This window comes from Scomber japonicus, chromosome 23, assembly GCF_027409825.1.
Source record: "Scomber japonicus isolate fScoJap1 chromosome 23, fScoJap1.pri, whole genome shotgun sequence".
NCBI lineage: Eukaryota > Metazoa > Chordata > Actinopteri > Scombriformes > Scombridae > Scomber > Scomber japonicus.
This window is the reverse complement of record NC_070600.1, coordinates 20,016,483-20,040,646: the sequence shown is the minus strand read 5'-3', so window position 1 is coordinate 20,040,646 and position 24,164 is coordinate 20,016,483. Positions and strand designations below refer to the sequence as shown.

The 24,164-nt window shown below is 40.2% G+C and overlaps 1 protein-coding gene across 2 annotated transcripts in view; it reads right to left on the bottom strand.

Moving 5' to 3' along the window:
- Positions 1-24,164, bottom strand: part of tmcc3 (transmembrane and coiled-coil domain family 3) — a 61,048-nt gene that overhangs the window by 21,904 nt on the left and 14,980 nt on the right. The window contains exon 1 of one of the 2 annotated variants that reach the window (XM_053314160.1): positions 18,873-19,038. The exons of the other annotated variant lie outside the window; for it this stretch is intronic. Coding sequence (XP_053170135.1) covers positions 18,873-18,875 — 3 coding nt within the window. The 5' untranslated portion in view covers positions 18,876-19,038. Of the gene's footprint in view, positions 1-18,872; positions 19,039-24,164 lie in introns of those variants that run through there. 2 annotated transcript variants of the gene reach the window in all.

Sequence of the window (24,164 nt, the reverse complement as noted above, 5' to 3'; positions counted from 1 at the left end):
ACACACACGTCTGGAGTGGGGTCATTTAACATCCCATATACTTCAATGGGATGGCCGTGACTAAATGGCTCAATAGCGCCCCCTTGAATATTTCAAAATTGAACCTCAGACTTCCCGATTGACATAGAAGAATGAAATTCGGTAGGTTTATGTATCATCTCCAGACGCACAAAAACGCCATTTGGACCCATACCCTAAGTCCAACAGGAAGTCGGCCATCTTGGAAAAATGCTCAATTTTGTTAAATTTTTTGATGATTTCAAGGCCACATATTTTAACGAACTAGTCCTAGAGATTCCATCCCATCCACTTCAAATTCACACAGAATCATCTTGAGACATTGGAGATGAAAAGTTATCAAAAGCTTTTTCGCCCGTCATTCCTGGTTGCCGTGGTGACACGGCGAATTTCGATGCCTCGCCATGAATTTTCAAACCCTCATAACCTGACTCCACATGGTCTGAGCTTTTCCAAATTCACCAAAGCAAGCCAGCCTTGGCGAAAAATTTCATATTTTATGGTATTTGTAAATGGGCGTGGCAAAATGGCTCTGTAGCGCCCCCTTGAGAAATGAAAAACATCCATCCCCTCGCCACAGATTGACATAGAGAAACGAAACTTGGTACACATGTTCATCATGTCAAGACGCACAAAAAACGTCAGGTGCCCATGACGTCACTCCAACAGGAAGTCGGCCATTTTGAATCAAAGTATTGATTTTCATGCCGATTGTGGCATCATATTTGAACGAACTAGTCCTAGAGATTTCATCCCATCCACTTCAAATTCACACAGAGTCATCTTCAGACATTGGAGATGAAAAGTTATCAAAAGCTTTTTCGCCCGTCATTCCTGCTTGCCGTGGTGACGCGGCGAATTTCGATGCTTCGCCAAGAAATTTCAAACCCTCATAACTTGACTCAACATGGTCTGAGCTTTACCAAATTTAATATGCTTGTTCAGCGTCCCGGTCTGAACACATGTACAGTCTCATATTTAGTGACAGTCATAGCGCCACCTACTGGCAACAGGAAGTGACTTGCTTCATTCTTTCACTAATTACTCCCATAATCATAAGTATTTACACCTGAAATTGACACAGCTGAACCATAAGACCTTGGTGATTCTACATTCTCCGACCGAGCCGCAGCCCGACATGCGTGGGGGCGCGAGGGCCCGTTCATCACTGCTTGCAGTTTTAATTAGGGCCCGAGCGCTGACCAGCGCGAAGCCCTATTGTTTTTGCCATGATTATTATTCTTCTTCTTCTCCCAAAACAACGCCCTTTTTGCCCCCCTGAACGTGCGCGAAAAGTCACCAAAGTTTGCACGCAAGCCAGACCCGGCGAAAATTTTGATATTTTATGGTTTGCAGAAATGGGCGTGACAAAATGGCTCTCTAGCGCCCCCTACAAAATCAATAAAAGCGAGCCCCTCGTGACAGATTGACATAGAGAAACGAAACTTGGTACACATGTTCAACTTGTCAAGACGCACCAAAAAGTCTCTTGGACACATACCCTAACACCAACAGGAAGTCGGCCATTTTGAATCAAAATATTGATTTTAATGCAAATTGTGGCATCATATTTGAACTAACTAGTCCTAGAGTTTTCTTCCCATCCACTTCAAATTCACACAGAGTCATCTTGAGACATTGGAGATGGAAAGTTATCAAAAGCTTTTTCCCTCGTCATTCCTGGTTGCCGTGGTGACGTGGCGAATTTCGATCCTTCGCCATGAAAATTCAAACCCTCATAACTTGACTCCACATGGTCTGAGCTTTTCCAAATTTAATATGCTTGTTCAGTGTCCCAGTCTGAACAAATGTACAGTCTCATATTTAGTGACAGTCATAGCGCCACCTACTGGCAACAGGAAGTCACTTGCGTCATTTGTACATTAATTACTCCCATAATCTTAAGTATTTCGACCTGAAATTGACTCAGCTGAGACATAAGACCTTGGTGATACCACATTCTGCAACTCGTGACCCATCATCAAATACTGTTGCCATGACAACGCATTCAACGCCATGAAAATACGATTACAGGTTTCAGAGGCAAAAGATGCCTCCACGGTATCGAAACTCAACACACACGTCTGGAGTGGGGTCCTTTAACATCCTATGTACTTCAATGGGATGGGCGTGACTAAATGGCTCAATAGCGCCCCCTTGAATATTTCAAAATTGAACCTCAGCCTTCCCGATTGACATAGAAGAATGAAATTCGGTAGGTTTATGTATCATCTCCAGACGCACAAAAACGCCATTTGGACCCATACCCTAAGTCCAACAGGAAGTCGGCCATCTTGGGAAAAATGCTCCATTTTGGTGCATTTTTTGGTCATTTCCAGGTCTCATATTTGAACTAACTAGTCCTAGGGATTTCATCCCATCCTCTTCAAATTCAGACAGAATCATCTTGAGACATTGGAGATGCCAAGTTATCAAAATCTTTTTCCCTCGCCATTCCTGGTTGCAGTGGTGAAGCGGCGAATTTCGATGCTTCGCCATGAAATTTCAAACCCTCATAACTTGACTCCACATGGTCTGAGCTTTTCCAAATTTAATATGCTTCTTCAGCGTCCTGGTCTGAACACATGTACAGTCTCATATTTAGTGACAGTCATAGCGCCACCTACTGGCAACAGGAAGTCACTTGCTTCATTCTTTCACTAATTACTCTCATAATCTTAAGTATTTACACCTGAAATTGACTCAGCTAAGACATAACGCCAGTTATCAAAAGCTTTTTTATGACTTCTTCCTGTTGGGCGTGGCTGTGCAGACAATTTCGATGCTTCGCCATGAAGCAGGAAGTCCTTATAACTCCTACAGACATTGTCCCGTCTATACCAAATTGATCACACATGTAGAGGGTCCCGCCCTGGACACATCTATGCATCAATACTGTGTCAAATACACAGCGCCACCTACTGGACACAGGAAGTCAGCCTAATATGACAAACATTATCCGATTTACATGAAATTTACAGGATGTGTTCTCCACATCACACACTGCAACATGACATATAATTGGTGGGTGATCTCTAGCGCCACCTAGTGGACACATGCAATGTGACTTAGCCCCATCACACAGTGTTCATTACAAGCCCCGGTGCCAAGACTTCTACGTGCCCGCTGCGTCTGCCATGTGACTGCAGCATGCACCGACATGCGCGTACAAGGCGGTGCATGGGGCGCGAGGGCCCGTTCATCACTGCTTGCAGTTTTAATTAATAATTGGGTTTGAGAATGAGTCCAAATGTGTGTGTATGTGTGATAAGTCAGAGAGAAAACAGATGCAGCAGCTTCCATATATGGCACTGCTTTTTTGTTTGACTTCACCATTCCTCTACCTGGAACAAAACACACACACACACACACACACACACACACACACACACACACACACACACACTCCTGCACTGAGTCGACCCCAATCTGTGACTGAAAGGAACTAGAAAATGTGTCTGATTATTGCCGTACTATAGCTCTGACTCAATCTCAAGTCTCAACAGGCTCCCTCTTCACCCACCCACACAAACACACACACACATACACACACATATTAAACTCGTACGGGCAGAACGGGGCACGTCCACCTTACCTACAGATGTGAAGCATGACACAAAACACAACATCGGCATCACGCTCCAAATCCATTTGATGGATCGCTCGTCATCACTTCGCTCCCGACACTCACAGAAACTGCAATCCAATCGCAGCACTTTGGAGGTCAGGTCGCTGCTTTTTCCATCTATCATCATGATTGCTATTACTTCGACTCTGCTTCCGTGGGCCGCTTTATTTGATTCAATAGCAGTTTAATCGCGTGTCAATTTTTGTTGTCGTGTCACCCTCTCTCACTCTATCGATGCACTATTATCTAATCAAAGATGTACAGTGGCAGGAATGGGTGAGGTGGTGATGAACACAGCAGGGGGGAAGGGGGGGATCGATGGAAAAGCATTTAGCGTCGCTGTCACTCTCTATGTGCAGCAGTACAATTGATTGTGGGATGAATAAAAAGCATGTTGGGGTGATAAGGATGCATCATGCACATTTCCAGCTCTGTTTTTTTTAATATTCTGAGGCTCTACTGGAATATCTTTGCATGATTTACCTCCTTATTTATCTTATACTGGCTCTTTATGCAGCCCCCTCAGTTCAGCCTCTGTCTGAAACAAGCCGTTTTAGCTCCTGTCTCATTAAGCTGCCCCGCCCGCTCTCACCTGATCTGATATGTTTCGCTCCGAAAAGCTGTATAAAACAACAACTGTAGTAGGATTTTGCTTCTTTTTTCCTCTTTCTTTAATCAAAATATGAACTTCTCTACTACATCTGTACATGTTTGAGTCTGAATCTGATCTGAAATATGTGATCGGACTACACAAACAACCAGTGGAACAAACTGACGGAGACAGGAGCAGGTGTTGAGCATAGGCGTGAGCGTACAACCTGATGTCATCACGAGGAGGAAATAGAAGTAAATGAGCATTCAGAGCAATTTGAAACCCTGAATTTGGACTTTTAGGCATCATTTTTGCAGATGTTCACCTCAAGTTTTAGAGCTTTAACCATGCAACACCTGACATTATAACAGTATAAACACAAATCACAAAAATCATGTTGTATCCTCTTAAAAAAAGCTCCTAAAAGTAGCCCTGAAATAAAGGTGAAATGAGCAGTGAATACAAAGAAATGGTGTCATCTAAATTTAAAGTGAAATTAGTTGCTATAAAAGTACTTGTGCATAAATGTCAAGAGACAAAATCTTCAAAAGAATGGTTGTAATTATCTCTCCTGATAGCTTTTTAACACTAGGATACATGTATGTTATTATATCCACCATTTAAATCCAGACTTTTTTGCAGCTTCCCTCTCACCCCTTCATAATAATCTACTCTGACAGAAGTCTAGAGGTGTGTCATCGTTACATAATCTGTGTAATAACCTCATAATGGAGGTTGTAACTTCTGACCAGAGCAGAGAGCTGAGGTTTAAAAAGGATAAAAAAAAACTGACACTGGATTTTAAAACTTAAATCTCAACCATGAAAGGAAACGTCTGAGAAAGAACATCAAAAGTAACATCACTTAACATTAAATTTGCTCCTTTTTTTTTTATACTCGGGCGCTCCTTAACACTTCAGACGCAACTGTGTGCAATATGTTGGCACCGCTGGGAGATAAGATGCAGCCCAATTTCTAGGAGAGAGAGCTCTCTGTAGTCAGATTCAGATGTCCTTACAGTGTGACAGTGTCATAGTGTCTCCCCCTCCACATCTCCACCCCTCCACCCCTCCAGAGCCTCATTAACAAACCACAGATGGAGAGATGAGGGTGGAGGGCATGTCTGTCTGAGTCACAGCCCGACTGAGATATCCTCTCTCTCTCTTTCTCATCTTCTTCTTCATTTACTTTCCATTACACTCTCTGCAAATTTAAACAGTGATCAGTTAGGAGGCTCTCAGGGGAACGATGGCTTGGAGCGACTGGTGTAGCCTGAAGCAGCACCAGACGAAACACTGAAGTGGTTTTTACTCTGGGCTCATCATGGGTTAAATGCTGAGGATTGAAATCTACAAAACTTAAATCACGCAAATAAAAAAGAAAGACTTGTACATTATTAAAATGAAAAAGTCTACATCCATGTAAGCAGCTCTGAGATTGTACTAAGACACTGTTACCCCTTTTCCACCGAGCTGGAGCTGGTGCTGGTTCGGAGCCAGAGCCTGACTAAGCACCAGTTCTTTGCTTTTCCATCACGAAAGCTCCAGCCCCGAGCCTCAGAACGGGAGCCAGAGCAAGCACCAACTCTTTGCTGGTCTAAAGCAAGAACCGATTACGTCAGCGGACTGGGGGCGGGGCTAACGTTTAATAGCCGGCTAGCGTGGCTAACGTTTAATAGCCGGCTAGCGTGGCTAACGTTTATTAGCCGGCTAGCGGGGCTAACGTTTATTAGCCGGCTAGTGGAGTTAACGTTTATTAGCCGGCTAGCGGGGTTAACGTTTATTAGCCGGCTAGCGGGGCTAATGTTTATTAGCCTGCTAGCGGGGTTAACGTTTATTAGCCTGCTAGCGGGGTTAACGTTTATTAGCCGGCTAGCTGGGTTAACGTTCATTAACTGACGTGGCATTTACAGAAGGTTAAAGATTTGTTGATTAAAAGTACTATTTTTATCTTTTTTTATCTCTTCTCAGAGGACCGGAACTCCCCGCCTGGCACAAACCCGCTAACACCCGGCCTGACAAGCCGACAGAATAAGCTGGAGAACAGCTCAACAGCTCGACTTCTGTGTCTTTTTTTTAGAAAAGCCAGCAGAGTATACTGTTGGCTGCTTGGCTGTATTCTATCATACAGTAATGATTGGTTTTGATATGCATGTGGAGGTTTTATGTGGTCATTAACTGACCCCCTTCTGAAAAATGTGAGCTCCACTGAAAGCCAAGATACAGTTCACACATTGTGGGTCTAGTTCAGCATGCCAACATTTGCTTATTAGCACTAAATGCAAAGTGCAGCAGACTCTGATGGGAATGTGAGTAGGTTTTCAGGTCATAAAATAAAAATATTGGACACAACTTTTGGCCTGATGGTGGTGCTAAATGGGAAAAAAATGACTCCATCCATTTGTTATTGAGATGTTTCAGCAGGCCAACAAACACTGGCATCCCTACAGCCAAACCACTCATGATGCTCAACTTAATGGTGCTTCAAAGTGCTATGTTGTATATTTCGTGCCTCAAACCACACTTTGCACAAACTGTCATTCAGAGTTGTTGCTACTCGTCTCCCTCTCTCCAGCAGCTCTCACCTGCAGCGCCACGACGACAAGACTCAACAGCACCCTTTCATAACAACAACAATGCATTTAAAAAAAACACAAAGTTGAAACTATTTAAACAGAACAGGACATGATTTGCTGTAAAAATAAACCCCCAAAAAATTAGGCCCGGATGCTGCGGAGTGTTAAATGTAGTGTGCAGCTGCCAATGCTTTCAGTAATCTGGTTTTATCCGGTTGTCGTAATTAAACTAATGTCTCTATAAATGAATGACGCTAATGATATTTAATGATAGGCGGCTATATTTAGAGAGAGAGAGAAAGAGAGAGGGACTTATTAAAAAGTTTTGTTTTGCAGCTGATATGGAACATTTAACACAGTGTGTAAAGGATCATTTAAGCTCTGTGTCTGCTTGTTATTGTACAAACATACATACACACAGGCGATGCACACTGTGATGAGGCAGCTTTTAATAAAATACACTAGAGAGAAATTAGGTAATAGAGTGGAATCAATAAATCACACAACAGAGAGGAAGAAAGAGAGAGAGAGTTGTGGATGATTATTGAGTTAAAATCAATAATCTGCTGGTAATCCATTTACTATTGGAGGCAGCTCAGCATCAACTAATGATTTGTTAATACAGGGCCTCCGAAATATACAGCAGCAACGACAACATAGAAACAAAGCTTTAAAAACAGAGAACAAGATGTACCGCAGCGTCCGAGAGAGAGAGGGTTTATATCAGTGAATGATTTGACACCCACGTGTATATTTGTGTGTGTATGACCTGCTTTACACGCCCACATGCAGTTTGGGATTCGATAAATAAATAAAAAAAAGTTGTAATCCCTACTTTTCTCTCTCCTCCTCTCTTGTAATCTGAGATTTTAATCTCTGCTTTCCAGCACAAAGATTACCCAGCAGCCCTCGCTCCTCGTTCCTCGCTCCCGTCCCATTGCTCAGGGAAGGAAAGCATGAGGAGGATACAGATGTGTTAAAGGAAATAAGGACAGAAATAGATAAGACGGATTTCTTAAAAAGGCATTGAAGAGGAGAAGGGATGAGATGTTAAATGACAAGAGAGATTAAAATAAAAAAAGGAGGAGGGTGGGGGATGAAGGGAGTTTAAAAAAGAAAGAGAGAAAACGTTGCCTGCTGTTACCAGGTCAGCTGTTTGAACTCCACAGGTGGACTAACGGAGTCGGATTAGAGTATTCAAACAATTTAAGGTCAAGGTTTATATATCGAGGCCTTTAAAAAAGGGAACATTTGCACATTTTGAAAAGGAGGCAGCATGTCTACAATCTCTGCACAGTAGGGACATAAAAAACTTGTTGGATGAAAGGTTAAAAAACAGCTGCCTGTGATGTATTAAATATCTCATGACCTTAATTATGCTCATCTGTTTCTCTCCGCTTTTAAAGGTGCAGTACGTAGGATTTAGTGGCATCTAGCTGCTCCCTGTGAAGATATAAAGAGCTCGTTCTAACTCAACACAAACACAGTGACTCTTATTTACGGTAATTAACTAATATTATATTCAATTTCTGCCAAGTCTGTTCTGCTAGACTGCTTCTTTAAAACATTGTGCAGGGAACATATGTGCTTCTATCATAACAAGGTGAACCCGAGGTCACATTCAGAGGAGAGATTTTCCTCTTCTTTCCTTCAACTTTCCTCCTAAAAAATGATTAAGTGGCCTGATTATAGCTTAGAGTTGATGTTGACCAGTAGGTTTAATCTATGACGGTTATAATGTTCAGAGTATGGTCGACTTTCGGGTAATTCTTATTGTTTGTGGTGATGTTAAACCGTCCAGAATGATACTGAAGTGTTGATATTTTATCCGTCCAGTTATAATAAAGACTAAATATTGATAAACCTGTCAGTATAACAAACAAAAGCCTCCAAAATGTCCACAAAGTTGAGGCAATATATTGTAGGCATGTTCCAACAGACTGTATTTATTTGTTTTAATGAGGTGTACCAAATATAATAGTTTCTATTGTTTATAAAATACTGAGTTTTTCAATCAAAAGCAACAATTAAGAAGCACTATGCATCTTAAATAGAAGCAAATTAAACTTTCCACTGATTAAGCATTACACTATACCTAATGTTGTCAGATTTTTCCAAACTTGTGGTCTTCAGCACCAATTGATGCTAACTCAAGTGAGTTGATCAGTTTTTGGCAGCTCAGTATGGAGCCACATGAGGATTAGTATGTCCAACGTCTTCTTATAAGAAGTGTAAACAGACTAAGATGTGTAAAATCAGTGGAGTTCCCCTTTGAATTTAAAGAGCTGCATTCATTTAAGTCAAAAGGTGCAGATTTATACTATTTTCTTACTATTTCTCAAGAACCACGTATCAAGTAAGGTTAAAACAATAATGAATTAATAAATTAAGTGTTTTATATCCAGACAGAAACGTCACCAGTCAGACTAAACTGAGGTTACAAGTTCGAGCCCAGCAGCCCAGCAGCCCAGCAGCCCCTCCCCGCTGTGATGTGACGGTGTTTATATCAAAACACCCGCTGCTGCTCTCAGACACGGAGGTTGAGTGGCTCACCGTTCACTTCTTTATAGAAAGTTGATTAAACGTGTCTCGTCTGTGAATTACATTAAATCTGATATTGCTCGTCCTTGAGTCCCCAGCAGAACATCCACAGTGACGTTTATTAGATGAATGTTTTTATGCAAAAGACACACACACACATATATATACATATATACAGACTGAGATTCAGATTCAAAACTCAGAGATAAACTATTTAAAGAAATCATCTCTGTTTGTCGTTCTGCTCCAATTTACAGCGCGTCAGTCCGCGGTGAGAGAGGAGCAAAGCCGCATTCAAAAATAAATAAATATACATAAAGAAAGTTTCCAGAATTGAGATGATATTTGCACATTTTGAAGTTTTACTGTGAAAGTCAGTGTGGATGCAGATTCTGTCATACAGTCTAATTTAGGGGAAGGATTTTGATTGGCTGTCAGCATTTCTATCGCTCATCAAAACGCTCTCCGATGTCGTTGTTATAGTTCCACTTGAATTAGAACAAATATTTATTTATGGTGATCTTTATAGTTATAGTTCTTGGTGTGGACGGACTTTAAAGACTGTGTAAAGTGAATTCAGACATTTTCTTCTAAACACATTAAATAGGTCATAAATGTATTTCTAAATCTAAAGGTGTAAAAAGCATTTCAACCATTTAGATTTGAATTGTGGAGCTACGCTTCACAAACTGTGTTTCAACATTTCTGTGTTCAGGATTTAGTGATTAGCATAAACCCGCCCCTGCTGCTGTAGAGGTAGAAATACATTCAGCACACACACTACTACTACAGTCTAGAGTTAGCCAGTTAGCTGAGTTAGCCGCGGAGCTAGCAGCCGAGTTAGCCGCGGAGCTAGCAGCTGAGTTAGCCGCGGAGCTCGCAGCTGAGTTAGCAGCAGGAAGCTCCCACACGTAGCGTCCATGTTTCTGGTAGAAGTGGTGACTTTGATTGACAGGTGACACTTGGTAAGGGGCAGGGTTTCAGCGGACTCGGTGGCCACGCCCACAGCATTTGGTAGCAGAGAAAGAGGCTCATTTTTACACAACATTGACGCCTAATTTCATATATTTGGCGATTTTTTTAATCATTGAAATTTGGCAGAGTGGTTAACAACACACTTTTCTGTGGTATGTCAAACTCATGGTACAAATGTAATTCCACATTTGACCACAATAGCAGAGTGGCGCTGTCAGTATTTTAACTTGTTTATGAAGGTTTATTTTAATATATTTCTCAAGAATCACTCATCCAAACACTTCAAAATGCTCTTATTTAAGCCTCCAGCAATACATCCACCAGTTATGAGGTAGATCCGGCAGTTTGAGATATGCAAAGGACAAACATAAAGAGATTCCTTGATTTATATATAGAGAGAGATGACGCACATTGTCACTTTGGCTAATCATTTTTTCATGCCTGCTCTGCAGTTCAGTCGCAGCCCAGCGTGTTTAGAAAAGCTTTTACACCTAAAAACAAGAAGGGAACAAGAGCAGCCAGCGAGCAATAATTTATAAAGCAATAAAAATTCTGGTGCTCCAAATGAACGGCGATGCACATGTTTCATGCCGCTTGAAAATATATAATACCGCTCCCAAAAGTTCCCAATCTAAATATTCCGGATATTCTAGGATCAGTTGTCAGACACAAACACACACACACACACACACACACACACACACACACACACACACACACACACACACACACACACACACTCATCTGCTCTGTATTTAGACACCAAATGAAACACAGGAAGGAGTTCAGCTACATTCAAACACTTCTATAGAGAGAGACGCTCCATTTTTGGATCCCTGAAATCAGAACACAGCATTGCTCTGAACTACACACACACACACACACACACACACACACACACACACACACACACACACACACAAATAGAGCCAAGTACTCTGAAATGTTGGCACAGGTACAAGAGCTTTGGTGCATAGTAACTTTGAAATGTGACCACGCAGAATGAATGATCCGTTTTCTTCTTTCAGCACACGGCCTAATGCAAACACTCCCCTGTGGATTACATAACAGTATCTGGCAGGTGTGTGCAGGGCAGGAACTCTTCACTCCGACTTTATTTACACACACTGTGTTGGAGTATGTGTACTACTATGATGCTGCAGTTAGCAACTATTTATTTTATTTCGGGCTGCAGCTGAAGATTATTTTCCATAGATACATCACTAGGAAATGAATCGTCAACTATTTTGATATTGGATTGATCATTCTGAGTCCTTTTTTGAGGAAAGATATATCTAGATTCTGTGATTTCAGCTTCTTAAATGTGAATATGTTCTGGTTTCTTTACTGTTATATGAAAGTGAACTGAATATTTTTGTGTTGTGGACTGGTGGAAGGGAAAAAACAAGACATTTAAAGGCGTCACCTTGGATTTTGGGAAACAGAAATGAACATTTTCTAACATTTTATAGACCAATCGGCTGTAAAATAAATAAAACAAATTTAGCTGCAGCCCTAAAAAAGAATGATTCACAGTTTCTTAACCTACTGTGAAGCTTTCAATTTAATAGTTTAGTCCGACTCACAGTCCAAAACCTTAAGATATTCAATTTACACTAATGATTGACAAAGAAAAAACAACAAATCTTCATACCCGAGAAGCTGGACTTACAGCATGGTTGGCATTTTGCTTGAAAACTGACTGAAATATTAAAGTATAGTAGTAGTATAGTAAATAGTTACTTTCAGCTCAATCAACTCTCATTAGCATTTTTCAAATTGCTTGCTTTGTCAAAAAACACAAAGATATTAAACTTACAGTGATATAAAAACAGAGAAAAATCACCAAATCTTCAGTTTTGGTTTGATAAAAAGGTCAATCTGCTGCAAAATACTGGGTATAAACACGAGTTATTATAGCCACATATTATTATATAACTAATAATAATCTTGCATTAGCTTTTTTTTATTATTCATAACTAACCTTTCATTTCTGTCAGGTTGTAATAATTATGTGGAAGCTGTGATGTCAAATATGAAAACGCTGCATGGGCAGATCCAAAATTACAGAGTGAAATAATTGGTGATGAATCAGCTTTATAGGTGACTAAGGGGAGAACATGCAGGTGTGTGTGTGTGTGTGTGTGTGTGTGTGTGTGTGTGTGTGTGTGTGTGCGTGCGTGTGTGTGTGTGTTAGCTGGACTGTGTTAGGATCTCTTTGATGGGCAGAGTATTTGTGTGCCGGTTAATCCGCCTCGCGTTACTCACACACCCGGCATCGCTGCTGGTGTGTGTGTCTATTCACCGTCAGTTTAGCCCACTCAATCCCTAATCCACAAGTACAGAGAGAAAGATGGAGAGAGAGAGAGAGAAAGAGAGAGAAAGAGAGAGAGAGGGAGAGGCAGACAGAGATAAACCGCTGTACCTACATGTTAAACGTCCCGATTATTCAACATTTCAGAGACCGATCAGCCATCCTCCTCTCTTCTCACTCACAACTTTGCCTCAATTTTAATAGATTTCAACATCTTTTATTCCAGGATATGAAGAAAGTGAGAGAGAGAGAGAGAGAGAGAGAGAGAGAGAGAGAGAGAGAGAGAGAGAGAGAGAGAGGAGCAGATTGCACCGGTTGCCTTGACAACAGACGCGATTGAGAAGAGCTAGCACCTCTTCGTAATAACCGGTGAAGCGAGTCGGAGGCGAAGACCATCAGTCACCCCCCCCCCCAACCCGCACCACCACCATCTCTCATTCAACAACACTCACTCCTCCCATTTCACTCTCTCTCAATGACCAAACAATGACCACAGCTCAGCTCCCTGTGATTTGTGGTGCTGATGGGGGATTCGATATGTGTGTGTGTGTGAGCTCCATCTTAGGCTACTTTTGGGGACCATTGGGGGACATTTCAGATTTAGGATGAGTTAATTAGGGGCAGCTTGTGCAACTGAAGATGAAAGCCTTGTCACCATTGAGGAAAAGGCTGATTTTTGGCTCAGTGGTAATGGTTAGTTTTAAGTTATGTGTCCAGAAAATGAATGTAAGTCTATGTAATGTCCCCAAAAGTGACCGTGTGCGTGTATGTGTGTGTGTGTGTGTATATGTGTGTATGTGTGTATGTGTGGGCCATAACACAAGGCTATCAGCGAAACACTGGTTTCCTGTTTCCTGCAGAAGTAGAGCCAAAAATAACAGACTCTGACTTCACTTCTTGTTTAAATAACAACAATAATAATACAAATATTAATAATACACTTTATTTATAGAGCACATCTCATACCAGGGATGTAGCTCAAAGTGCTTTAGAGGGAAAAATAAAAATGCAATACAATAAAACAGCAGCAAATACACAAATACTGTACATTTTAAAAAATTGATATTTAGTTAAAAAATAAATATGTTTTCAGCTGCCATATAAAAATGTTCAAGATGTTTTATATTCAAATGGTTTTCCCAACTTTGCTGGCTCCTACTTCTTAAATGTGAGGATTTGAAGCTTTTCTGTTTCATATATGATGATAAAACTGAATATTTTTTTAGCTGACAGACATTTGAAGACATCGCTTTAAGAAATGATGACGGCTATTTCTCACCATTTTCTGACATATTCTCGGTAGATCAGTTAATCAATAATGAAACCAATCTTAAGCTGCAACCCAAAAATGGAGCGTTGCTGTCGCTTTTTAAGTTCAATACTTGTCAACGTCGGTGCTACGCTGTCAGGAACTAGTTTGTATGAGGCGTCGTCCAACTATATGAACCTTTTTTAAATATTTAAACAGTGAAGACACAAAGAGAGCAACAGAGGTACCACCACCCGCTGTCTAAACATTCAGTCTTTATCTTATTTACCAATATCACCAATTGAGACCAACCACAGACACATAAAAAACACAGCATTGATTAATTGATTAATCTATATGTCAGAGAATACTTTAAATAACCCGTCTTAATGGCTTTATCTGAACAAAACACAGATATATTGAATTTATAATGATATAAAACAGAGAAAAGGGGACATTTGAGAAGCTAGAACCAGAGAACACTTTGCATTTCAACTGATAAATAACTGAATTGAGTATTAGTAATTTATATTTGAATCATTTTCTGTCAATAAAGCCAATCTATAATATAAAAAAACCTCCTTCAAAATAAAACTCCACTGAAAAGATCATGTTTTTGATCATTGATTCACCATTAAGGTCTTTTTTTGCCAAATATTTGATAATTTCAGGCTCTTAAAAGTGAGAATTAGCTGCTTTACATCATTTTAGGGTCTTGATGTTTGATGTTATTGATTTGATGATGTCACCTTTAGCTCTAGGAAGCAGTGACGGACATTTTTTTTACAGTTACAGTTTTATGTTTTATTGACCAAATGATTAATTGGTTGATCAAAAAAAGGCGTCATTCTCAGCCCCAGTGAGATTATTTCCTTTTCCCGAGGAACTCAACACAACATAAACCTTTTTGATCTATTTGACTAATAAACCTTTCATCCCTTTGTCAAGAAAGTGGAATTAGACCATGGGCTTGATAATCGCCTCTTTATTGACATGAATTCAAAGACGACGAAGAAGAAAAAAATCTTAGGAAGCAAACACAATCCTTCCCAGTGGGAACGCTGTCAGGATAACAGCGGAGGAAGCACAACCCCTTCCCCCCATCCCCCCATCCCTTTTCCTCTACATCAAAAAAACACACGAACGCAGCTCACAGAGGACAAAAATCTGCCTCTTTGAAGGCGATATGATGATAGCGAGATGCATAAACACACACACACACACACACACACACACACAAACATAGAAACAAACTGCCCTTTAAAGATCATCCACATATCTATATCTAGGTTTCAATTAACTAAGTCAACAATAGTCTTTCTACCTGACTGAGAAAAGCTCAATCTGTCTTCTGTATCTGTGCAACAGGAGAAACCAGCAACTTCAGACACATATGAGCCCTTCAGGAGACCAAAAACGACCAAACTCAGTAGATCTGCCAAAGAAATGCTGAATATTTTAATGTGTTTTATGTATTTAGGGAAATGGACTAAGTCAAGAGACACATTTTCCTCCCAGCAGCCTCCTAAGGAAGCTTCCAGCCATGAATATGTTGTTTCACAGCCCGACACATCAGCTAAACCTATTTCTTCAACAACATTATAAAAAAAATATCTGGCATCTTTGAACCATCCAAAAAAAAAAGACATTAAAAAGGAATAGTTTGACATTTTTTTGAGCTGCAACAACAGAAAAGTCCTCTGCAGCTATTGTAATGACAGAATATGTCATTTTTTGAAGCAGAAATGAAATGAAATGTGTTGGTTGTTGCTTCTTGAATGTGAAGATTTGAAGCATGATAGTAAACTGAAACCTTTTTGGACTTTGGACAGCTGATTAGAGGACGTTTAAAGGAGCTCTAGGAAATTATAACCATCAATTTCACTATTTTCTTACACTTAAATAGACAGAACGATTCAACAAGGATGTATCAGTAGATTAAATATTACTAAAAGTGAAAACTGAAAGTAATCATTAGTTTTTTTTTGTTTATATTTGACAGACAGGAAACATGGAGGCGGAGCATTGAAGCGGTCGTCCAGCTGGGATCTAACTGTGCATGTTTGTGGTTTTTCGTGGAATTTGCCTAAAACATTATTATTATTAGTTTAATCTTTACTCAAGCTGTAGAAATGACAAACTGTAGTCTCTTAGGGGGGGGGGGGGGGTTGTAAGCTTTAAATATATCTTGATTTACAACAACAAGACCTTAGGAAATGAACCCTGCTGTTGTTAGACACTAAATATTTACAACATCCTCTCCTCCACCATCCTCTTCTGAAACAAAAAAATATGTTTATACATTTCAGTTTGTGTAAATATTAAGCTGAATGTGTTGGTTAATGAGCTTTAGAAGAGTAAGAGGGCATATTCAGGCTGTAGCAATCTTCTCATTGAATTCCCTTAAAGGCCTATTTCCAAAAAAGTTGAACTAAATAATCGTCACTTATGATTCATTTACTAATTTCCTCAAACATGTTGTGACTTATTCTGCAATAAAAAGAACGTGTGTCCCAATCTAGAAACCACTGGAACACCTGGATGGATCCCAGCTATTAATGAAATACAGTCAGTATGAGACAGAGAGGTGAGTGTTCCTGTTGTTCCTGTTGGCGCAAGTTTTTCTTCCATCTTAAAAACATTCAGTCCTACTACTCCATCCAGACACCAGACTTTCCAACGCCTGCCTGGAAACTGTGCTGGAGTAAAAGCAAGTGACTAATGCTACGGCTCAGCGCAGGTGTGAACGTGAAGCATCGCTGGAAAGATGCTCAGTCCACACATCCTCGAGTTGTCAACTGAGGACACGAAGGTCTGCCTCCAGTCCCCTTAGCAGCTCGTAAAAAAAAAAGGTGTCACGGATTGAATAACTCCTTCCTGCGTTACCTCATGTGTACCTGTCTGGCCTGGGTGTACTGATTTTTAACAGACAGCACAGGACGAGATATCACACGGCTCACAGTTGTGTATGTGGGAGTCAGCTGGCTCTCGAGGATTGCGACTGCCTGAGTGATTTTTTTTAACAATTAATATTCGAGAGGATCATCTACTATTAAAAGCAGTTTCACATGACCTTAAAAGTGGGGATCACTCAAGAAAAACACCCAAAGGATTGGCCTGGTAACCCAAAAACAACTGCACTTAACATTTAGGTGTGACTCCTCTTTTGGCAGCTGTCACATAACTCAAAAGCCTACAAGTATGCAACAGTGCATAAAGCAGCAGCACTCTGCCCATGAGTCTCCTGCAACTGGGTCAGAGAGGAATCTGGTTTTTTTCTCTCTCCCTCTCTTAACGTGTCATGTTATTCAACCTTAAGAGATATAACATAGTGACATAAACCTGTTGCCATAGCATGCTCGGCACTCATGCAAAACATAACTGGAAGACAAACATTGTTAATTCAACTATGTGACGCAGCAGGAACTTAAACACAAATTAGGGGGGAAAAAGCAACATCTTTGACGTCTCTTTATTTCCATATTCAAGGCTATATTACTAAATATTATCATGACATTTAACCGCCACGTGAAATCAATGCAACGCCTGCCAACAGACTGGATGAACCTGTACCTAAACCTGCACCATAACTGGTTTTAACAATAGGTGTGTTTTTTGTGTGTTGAAAACAGTCCAGATGGAAAAATGTCAACAAGATAAAAAGCCATCTGACCTCAGGAGGACTTAAAGCATTATGACAACTTCTGTCTGATCAGGAGATAATCTGAAAAATGAGCGCTATTCATACCCACCAGACTCCAAGTTGCATTTTACGTCTAAGTGCAGATACAAACATACAGTAGCACAACATGATTTAAGAGCTTGTGGCATTGGCTGACACTGCATTTTGGTTGAGGGTGATTGTAGGAATAAAAAGATGTGAAGAGAAGGATATAAAGAAGAGATCATTAAAGGAAAATGCAATGATTGGTGTAGGGATGGGCTGATACCGATATTAGGGAGTAATGCTGACAAATGATCTTATTGAATATATACATGAACAGACCAACTGTTTGCAACTATCCTTAAAAGGTGCTTATCAAACAGTATGAAATGAAGGCATGATATTTTACAGCTTAATAATAAACTTTACTGTTATATCATTACATCAGTGCACCGAAGCACTTGAAAAAATGTAATCATTATTACTATAAATAAGAAACCGTATGTATATATGAAACTTGAGGTAAGAAAAGGGATAAAACATATAAAATGCTGCCTATATTCTTAAACATACATACGCTGATATCGATATAAGCCAATATCAGCAAATAATATAAGCTGAGCTCTAATTATTCAGCATTAGAAGGGCTCGAATAGCCTATGAAGTTAAGAAAACCACCTCATTATACCTTAATGCAGCCGTTAAATAAAGACAACACTTACACCATATCATAATATTATAGTATCCAAAATATCGCGATAATCGATAGAACGTCTCTATATCAATATATTGCCCAGCTCTAGATCGATGTTTAGGATGTATGCCTGACTGCACTCACTCTCCCCATCATTGCCTGAGGGGCATTTTTTGTTATGCTGTGCTTCAACGGATTTGTACATTTTCTCCTCCAGCATATTAACAAACACAAAAACATTTAAATGAACATGTTTGTCTCCAGCCAAGAAAGATCAAAACACGAGTCGGAACTAGTCAGAGAAAAACAGAATGACAGCTGAACGAAACAAACAATTCAACTCTTCTTCTGCTCCAAGAGACTCTTAAATAAGCTTCATACATGTTCAACACCATCACTCAACTCTGAATATGTGCATTTTTCACCTAATTAACACCACATTTTGCTTTTTTTTATATACCGACGTGGCAAAGAGGACACAACCTACACATGCAGTATATAAAATGCATCTATAGGAAGAGCGTATAGGGAGTTTCTTTTCACAATAAAAGCACTAATGCTTCTTTCTTAATTAAGATAATTAAGCTTTGCAAAAAGTAGAATATAAATAAATCGCATTTACCATATTACCGCTGTTGATGAGACTGTGTGCCGACTTCTGATAAACTTTTCTCTGCAGCAGCACCGCAGGCTCCGGACATAATCTCAAACCGGGATCGTTGTTTTTCAGTCAGTCAGTCAGTGGAGTTGTGTGATCTGTGTCTGTTTTAATGTCGTCTGTTGCGGTGCATGCCATCACGGTTCCCCTACCCCTGCACCTCCACCTCCCTCCTCTCCTCCCTCACTCCTCACTCCTCTCCACTACTCCTCTACTCCTCTACTCCTCCACTGGCCGCCGATACAGCTGCTGGAAACCGTCCGACGGAGGAGACGGTGTGGTCCGGCTCCCACTGCCAGCCAGCCCCGCTGTGGTAATCCTCCTCCTCTCTCCCTCCTGAGAGAGCCAGGGAAACACAAATGTGCAACTAAGCCCCACCCACCGCGTTTTACACAAAGGGAGGGGCTGCGGAGGATATCAAAGTACACCCATATTAATTAATTAATAACTAGAGAATCCACTTCGATAAAAAGCTGTTGATATTGGTGAAATATACTGTATTTTGTTTCGGGGTTTTTTTTACCATAGAAGATAAAGCAGACAGAACCCAACTATCTGGGCTTCCTCCAAAAAATGGCCCCAAACCTCATCGTCACTTACATTTAAAGCACATTTGAAATGGATCTTTTAACAGTCATTATGAACAGCAGGTATTATTACAGCGAGGGAAAAACGTAGGTTTTAAGACAAACTTGTTGAAACGATAAACTAGGGCCAATACTGGATGCCAATACAGATATTAGGTAGCAAGAAGAATATCCGATATCGATATATTGGCCGATAATGTTATATGTACAGAATATATACATAAACACAATTCTTTTTTTTGCACTGATCCTTCAAATGTGATTATCAAGCATTTGTGACAAAGATATGTAGTTTGACAATAATAACAATGTATTAAATTCCTAGTGGTGATTAATGTTTTAGTGCACTGATGTCATATTAAACAATAATTATAATTGGCTATGAACAAAAAAAACATGTATATATTAAATTTGAATTAAGAAAAATGATCAAATATACAGAAAATGCTACCTACAACATATTTGCTGATACTGATATCGGTCAGGCTCTATTATAAATCCATCTTTTCAGGCAGGGGTTTACAAATTCTGAGACTGTGAGGCGTCCACTCAGAAAAAGCTGCCCCTCCCCAGTTTAGTTGCATAGTTTCGCTGATGGGATGCCTACAGGATCATGATTATGTCATTTGATCCCACAGACACTCGACAACTGAGCCCAGATATTGCTGCGTGACACAATTTCAAACTACACCAAACATATATATATACCAGCTCCGTCTGAAAGCTTTTATTAGTTTCTGACTCTGGGATACAGACTGAAACAGCAAAACTCCCCAGACTACTTCATTGCTCGTGGCTTTTCAACCAAATCTCACACATTTAGGCTTTTCTATGTGATTGCCTTTCGATAGCGAATCTAATAGTTTTTCATTTCCATTCACTGAACCTCCTGTGAAACTCCTTGGAGGCCACCCAGGGGAGACTTTTAAAACCTGCTTGCTTTGAGATATTGAAAGTAAAAGTACTCACTATGTCCCCTTTCAAGGTGCTTTATTGTTATACTGTTCTATTATTGAGTTACATATTATATTAATGATTAATTATAACCCTAACCCTATAACACGTCATCATGTAAGCAGCATTTTAATGTTGTAGTTGGTTGAGATAGACCTAATTTTAGCTACTTTCTTTACTTATGTATTGAATCTGCACAAATACATCATGTTTCATAAGATTATCATGTGTTTTATGTTAATCTGAAAAGTATCTGATAACTATAGTTGTCAGATAAATGTTAAACAGTTAAAACATCTTACTCCGAAATGAAATGAAGTAGGAGTATAGAGTAGAATAATAGCTCTGCATGGGCTTTTCATGAATGCATCAGGTGGTTGATTCTCTTATAACGATCATTAGCTGGTGGTTATTTCCTTTTCAAAGCTTTACATTCATCCCCTGTAATCCTCAACTCTTCTGGTACCTACTTTCCTCATCATTTGCAGGCAAACTGTTCAAAAGCTCCACAAAAAGACTGTTTACAGCTGGGTGAAACACATAGGACACCCAGATAATTAGATAGCTGGAATAGCTAGACATGGCACAGGTCATATCGCAAGTGAAAGGATAGATGAATTACACCACAAAAGGTCTGGGGAATGTGTCATGAATGATTTAAAGGCACAGGAGCTCTATTCTAGCCTTACTAATAAAGAAACTAATCAGTATGTTAGGCGGCTTTGTAATACGAGCTGAACCTGCTGATGGTTTACAGTCCGGGCACACATTAAGTATTCATCCTCACAGTACAAGTCCTCGTGCTGCCACCTGCCATGTTAGAAAAAAACCCAACTGTCTTACTCACAGGGGTTTTATCTCTTCTGTCATTCTTTATCACTTTCTTGGCTCTCATGGACACATCGACCTGAAGCCCACTTTATGAGGACGCTTGAGTGAGTCAGCCGACCGTTAATCACTGTGACAAGTGTTTGTGCTGACAGGTTGGACACTCCGAGGCCCCGTGATTCAGCCTGCATGGCAGAGAACAGCACTTGGCACTGAGGCTGCCTGCAGAGCCAGAGCTCCGATATCAAAAAATTCAAGTCTTTTTCCAGGTTGATTAAAGTAGGTGATATCCCTGAGAGAGTGTGGACACATTTAGGTAGAGCCAATCTCACAATCTGCTATGGTTAATCCTTATAACCTTATACACTTTAAGTCTATTTCCGCTGGGGCATTGATTTATGAGAATCGATGCTTGTATGTGGTATGTATGTGTGTGTGTGTGTGTGTGTGTGTGTGTGTGTGTGTGTGTGTGTGTGTGTGTATGTGTGTGTGTGTATGTGTGTGAAATAGAGATAACATAGAGAGTTAAATGTGACATTTAATTAGATCCAGATTGGTGCTCTCTTTGTATCCCAGCATTGATTTGGTTCCGAGAGGGCATTGGCTCTGTGCTCATTAAAACAGCTTTAGCCTTATGTAAATGCCATTAAGAGCGGATCTCTAATGGGTATTGCAGCACTGCAGGCTAAAATTTGGGAAAGAGCAACAGAAGAGCATTTAAGACTGTTTTCTCCCTGCCTGCTTTGATTCAATGCAAAGGAATCAGACCGGTCTGTCAGAGCAATGCGAGCGGTTATTCATCTAAATGTCAGCGCATTTGATTTTTAATAAGTGCATTAGAGTTCAAAATCCAATTATCCTAGAAGACGAGAGCGATGCGGGGACAGAATTTTTAATGTGCTTACAGTTTTATGGTGATGTCAAATCCATGTGTGCGTCAAAGAATGAAGTATTTGCGTGTATACATAAAATCCACGCTGTTAATCACACCATGCTATTGTTCCTGTTCCCCGACACTGATGTTTGTGTCCTTTATGGACTTCCCGCAGCACTTCCTGTCTCTGTCTCAGCCATAACACTAGAGACACCCGGAAAGCTGATACTAGAAACACAAAGAGGGAATTTGATGCTAAAAAGACAGTAAATGTAGTAGATATACTTGATATGACTAACTTTGAGCATGCTGAAGCCTCATATAAGCTTCACATCAACTTAAATGACTATATATATACTCTGTATATATGCCCACATTGCTTACATTGAAAGCAGAATGGGAGGACATCAGTATGAACCGTAGGAGGAGGAATGATTACAGTAAGGAAAACCTCCTCCATTGTTCATCAGTACTGGGTTGTTTTATAGTCAGATAAATATTATGGAGGAACTCTGTACAGTGTAACATACTATAAGTTATGCTTCAGATTTTTCACTAATGCATCAGGTGGTTGCTATCACTGTATTATCATGTAAGCAGTATTTTAACATTGCATTTGGTTATGATTGACTTAATTTTAGCTTCTTCTTTCTTTACTAAATTGACACAAATGCAGCAGTGACACTGGAGACGTCTGGGACACTGATTCTGGTCCGGAGCATTTAGGGCGGGGGCACTGGATTGTTGTGGGTGTATATGGAGCAGGATCAGGATCAGGGCGTTCTGGTGAGGCTCTGGAATGTTGGAGGGTGGATGGCACGTCAATGTGAGGGTGGTTCTAGAATGTGTAGGTGAGAAGGGGTCAGTCAGTATGTTCTGATGGGATTCCGGAATGTTTTTAAGGGAGGAGGGGGGGGCTGGAACATTATGTAGGGATTCCGGAATGTTTGTTTTATGGATGGCCCGAGCATTATGTAGGCATTCTGGAATGTTTGGTCTTTGGAACAATTTGGGAGGTTACAATGTGTCTGATGGGGTTCTTGAATGTTTTGGTTGAGGATTATGTGCATTACTGTATGTAATACGCATACATTGATTGCTTTTTAAAGGGTATGGCTGGTGATTTTCCATATTTTTCTTATTTTTAACAAATCTCATGTACAGAGCCAAACCAATACAAAAAGTATCATATGTGAGGGTCCAAAATTAACCCCCGAATGTGGGTAGATTTTCCATTTGGCAGGTAAATCTCACAAGGCTATCCCCCACACACTGGCAGGTAAAATATTTGTACCAAAATAGCCATGTAATAAAATATCTGGCAGGATGAGTCAGAGGAAATTACTCATATTTGTCCCTATGCAACGAAGACATACACAACATATGTGGTTTTTACAGACATCTAAACAGCGCTGCAAAACTGTAGGGGCCGTCGAGATGGTCTGAGGCAAAGAAGTGTCAGCTGCAGATCATCCTGAGCTCTCATTATTTTGGCCGGTCAAAAATATGCTTGGTGGATTTTCTCATCTACCAGTCCCCTAGGCAGGTGAGTCAAAAAGTTAATTTAAGCCACTGTGTGTGTGGGGGTGTCCAAAGCCTGATATATCTCATTCCTCTGTGTCGTTGACCTCTGCTGTTGTCCAAAATCTATAAAAAACACATGAGTGAGGCACACTGCTGCACTGGGTGACATATTACTTCACCATCAAGATTTATTGTCATGGTAGATTGTTTAGAAACAGCTCCAAAGGTTGATGAATGATCATGTTTTGAGTCTCCGAAGAGCAGTTCCATGTAAGGTAGAGGCTGTTGTTTTTACAGTGCTTTAACTTTTGACTTTATGCTACATTGTACATTGTAAAAAAAAAACATTAGTACACTAGTAAACAGAACTAGTCTTCAGAGACTGAGAACACGATTGCTGTTTTTAGTCTTTGGAGGAACATGTCTCCTAGGGCAACAGTGTGACTGATTGATTGGTGTGTTTTAATAGGTTTTGGACAACAACAGGTC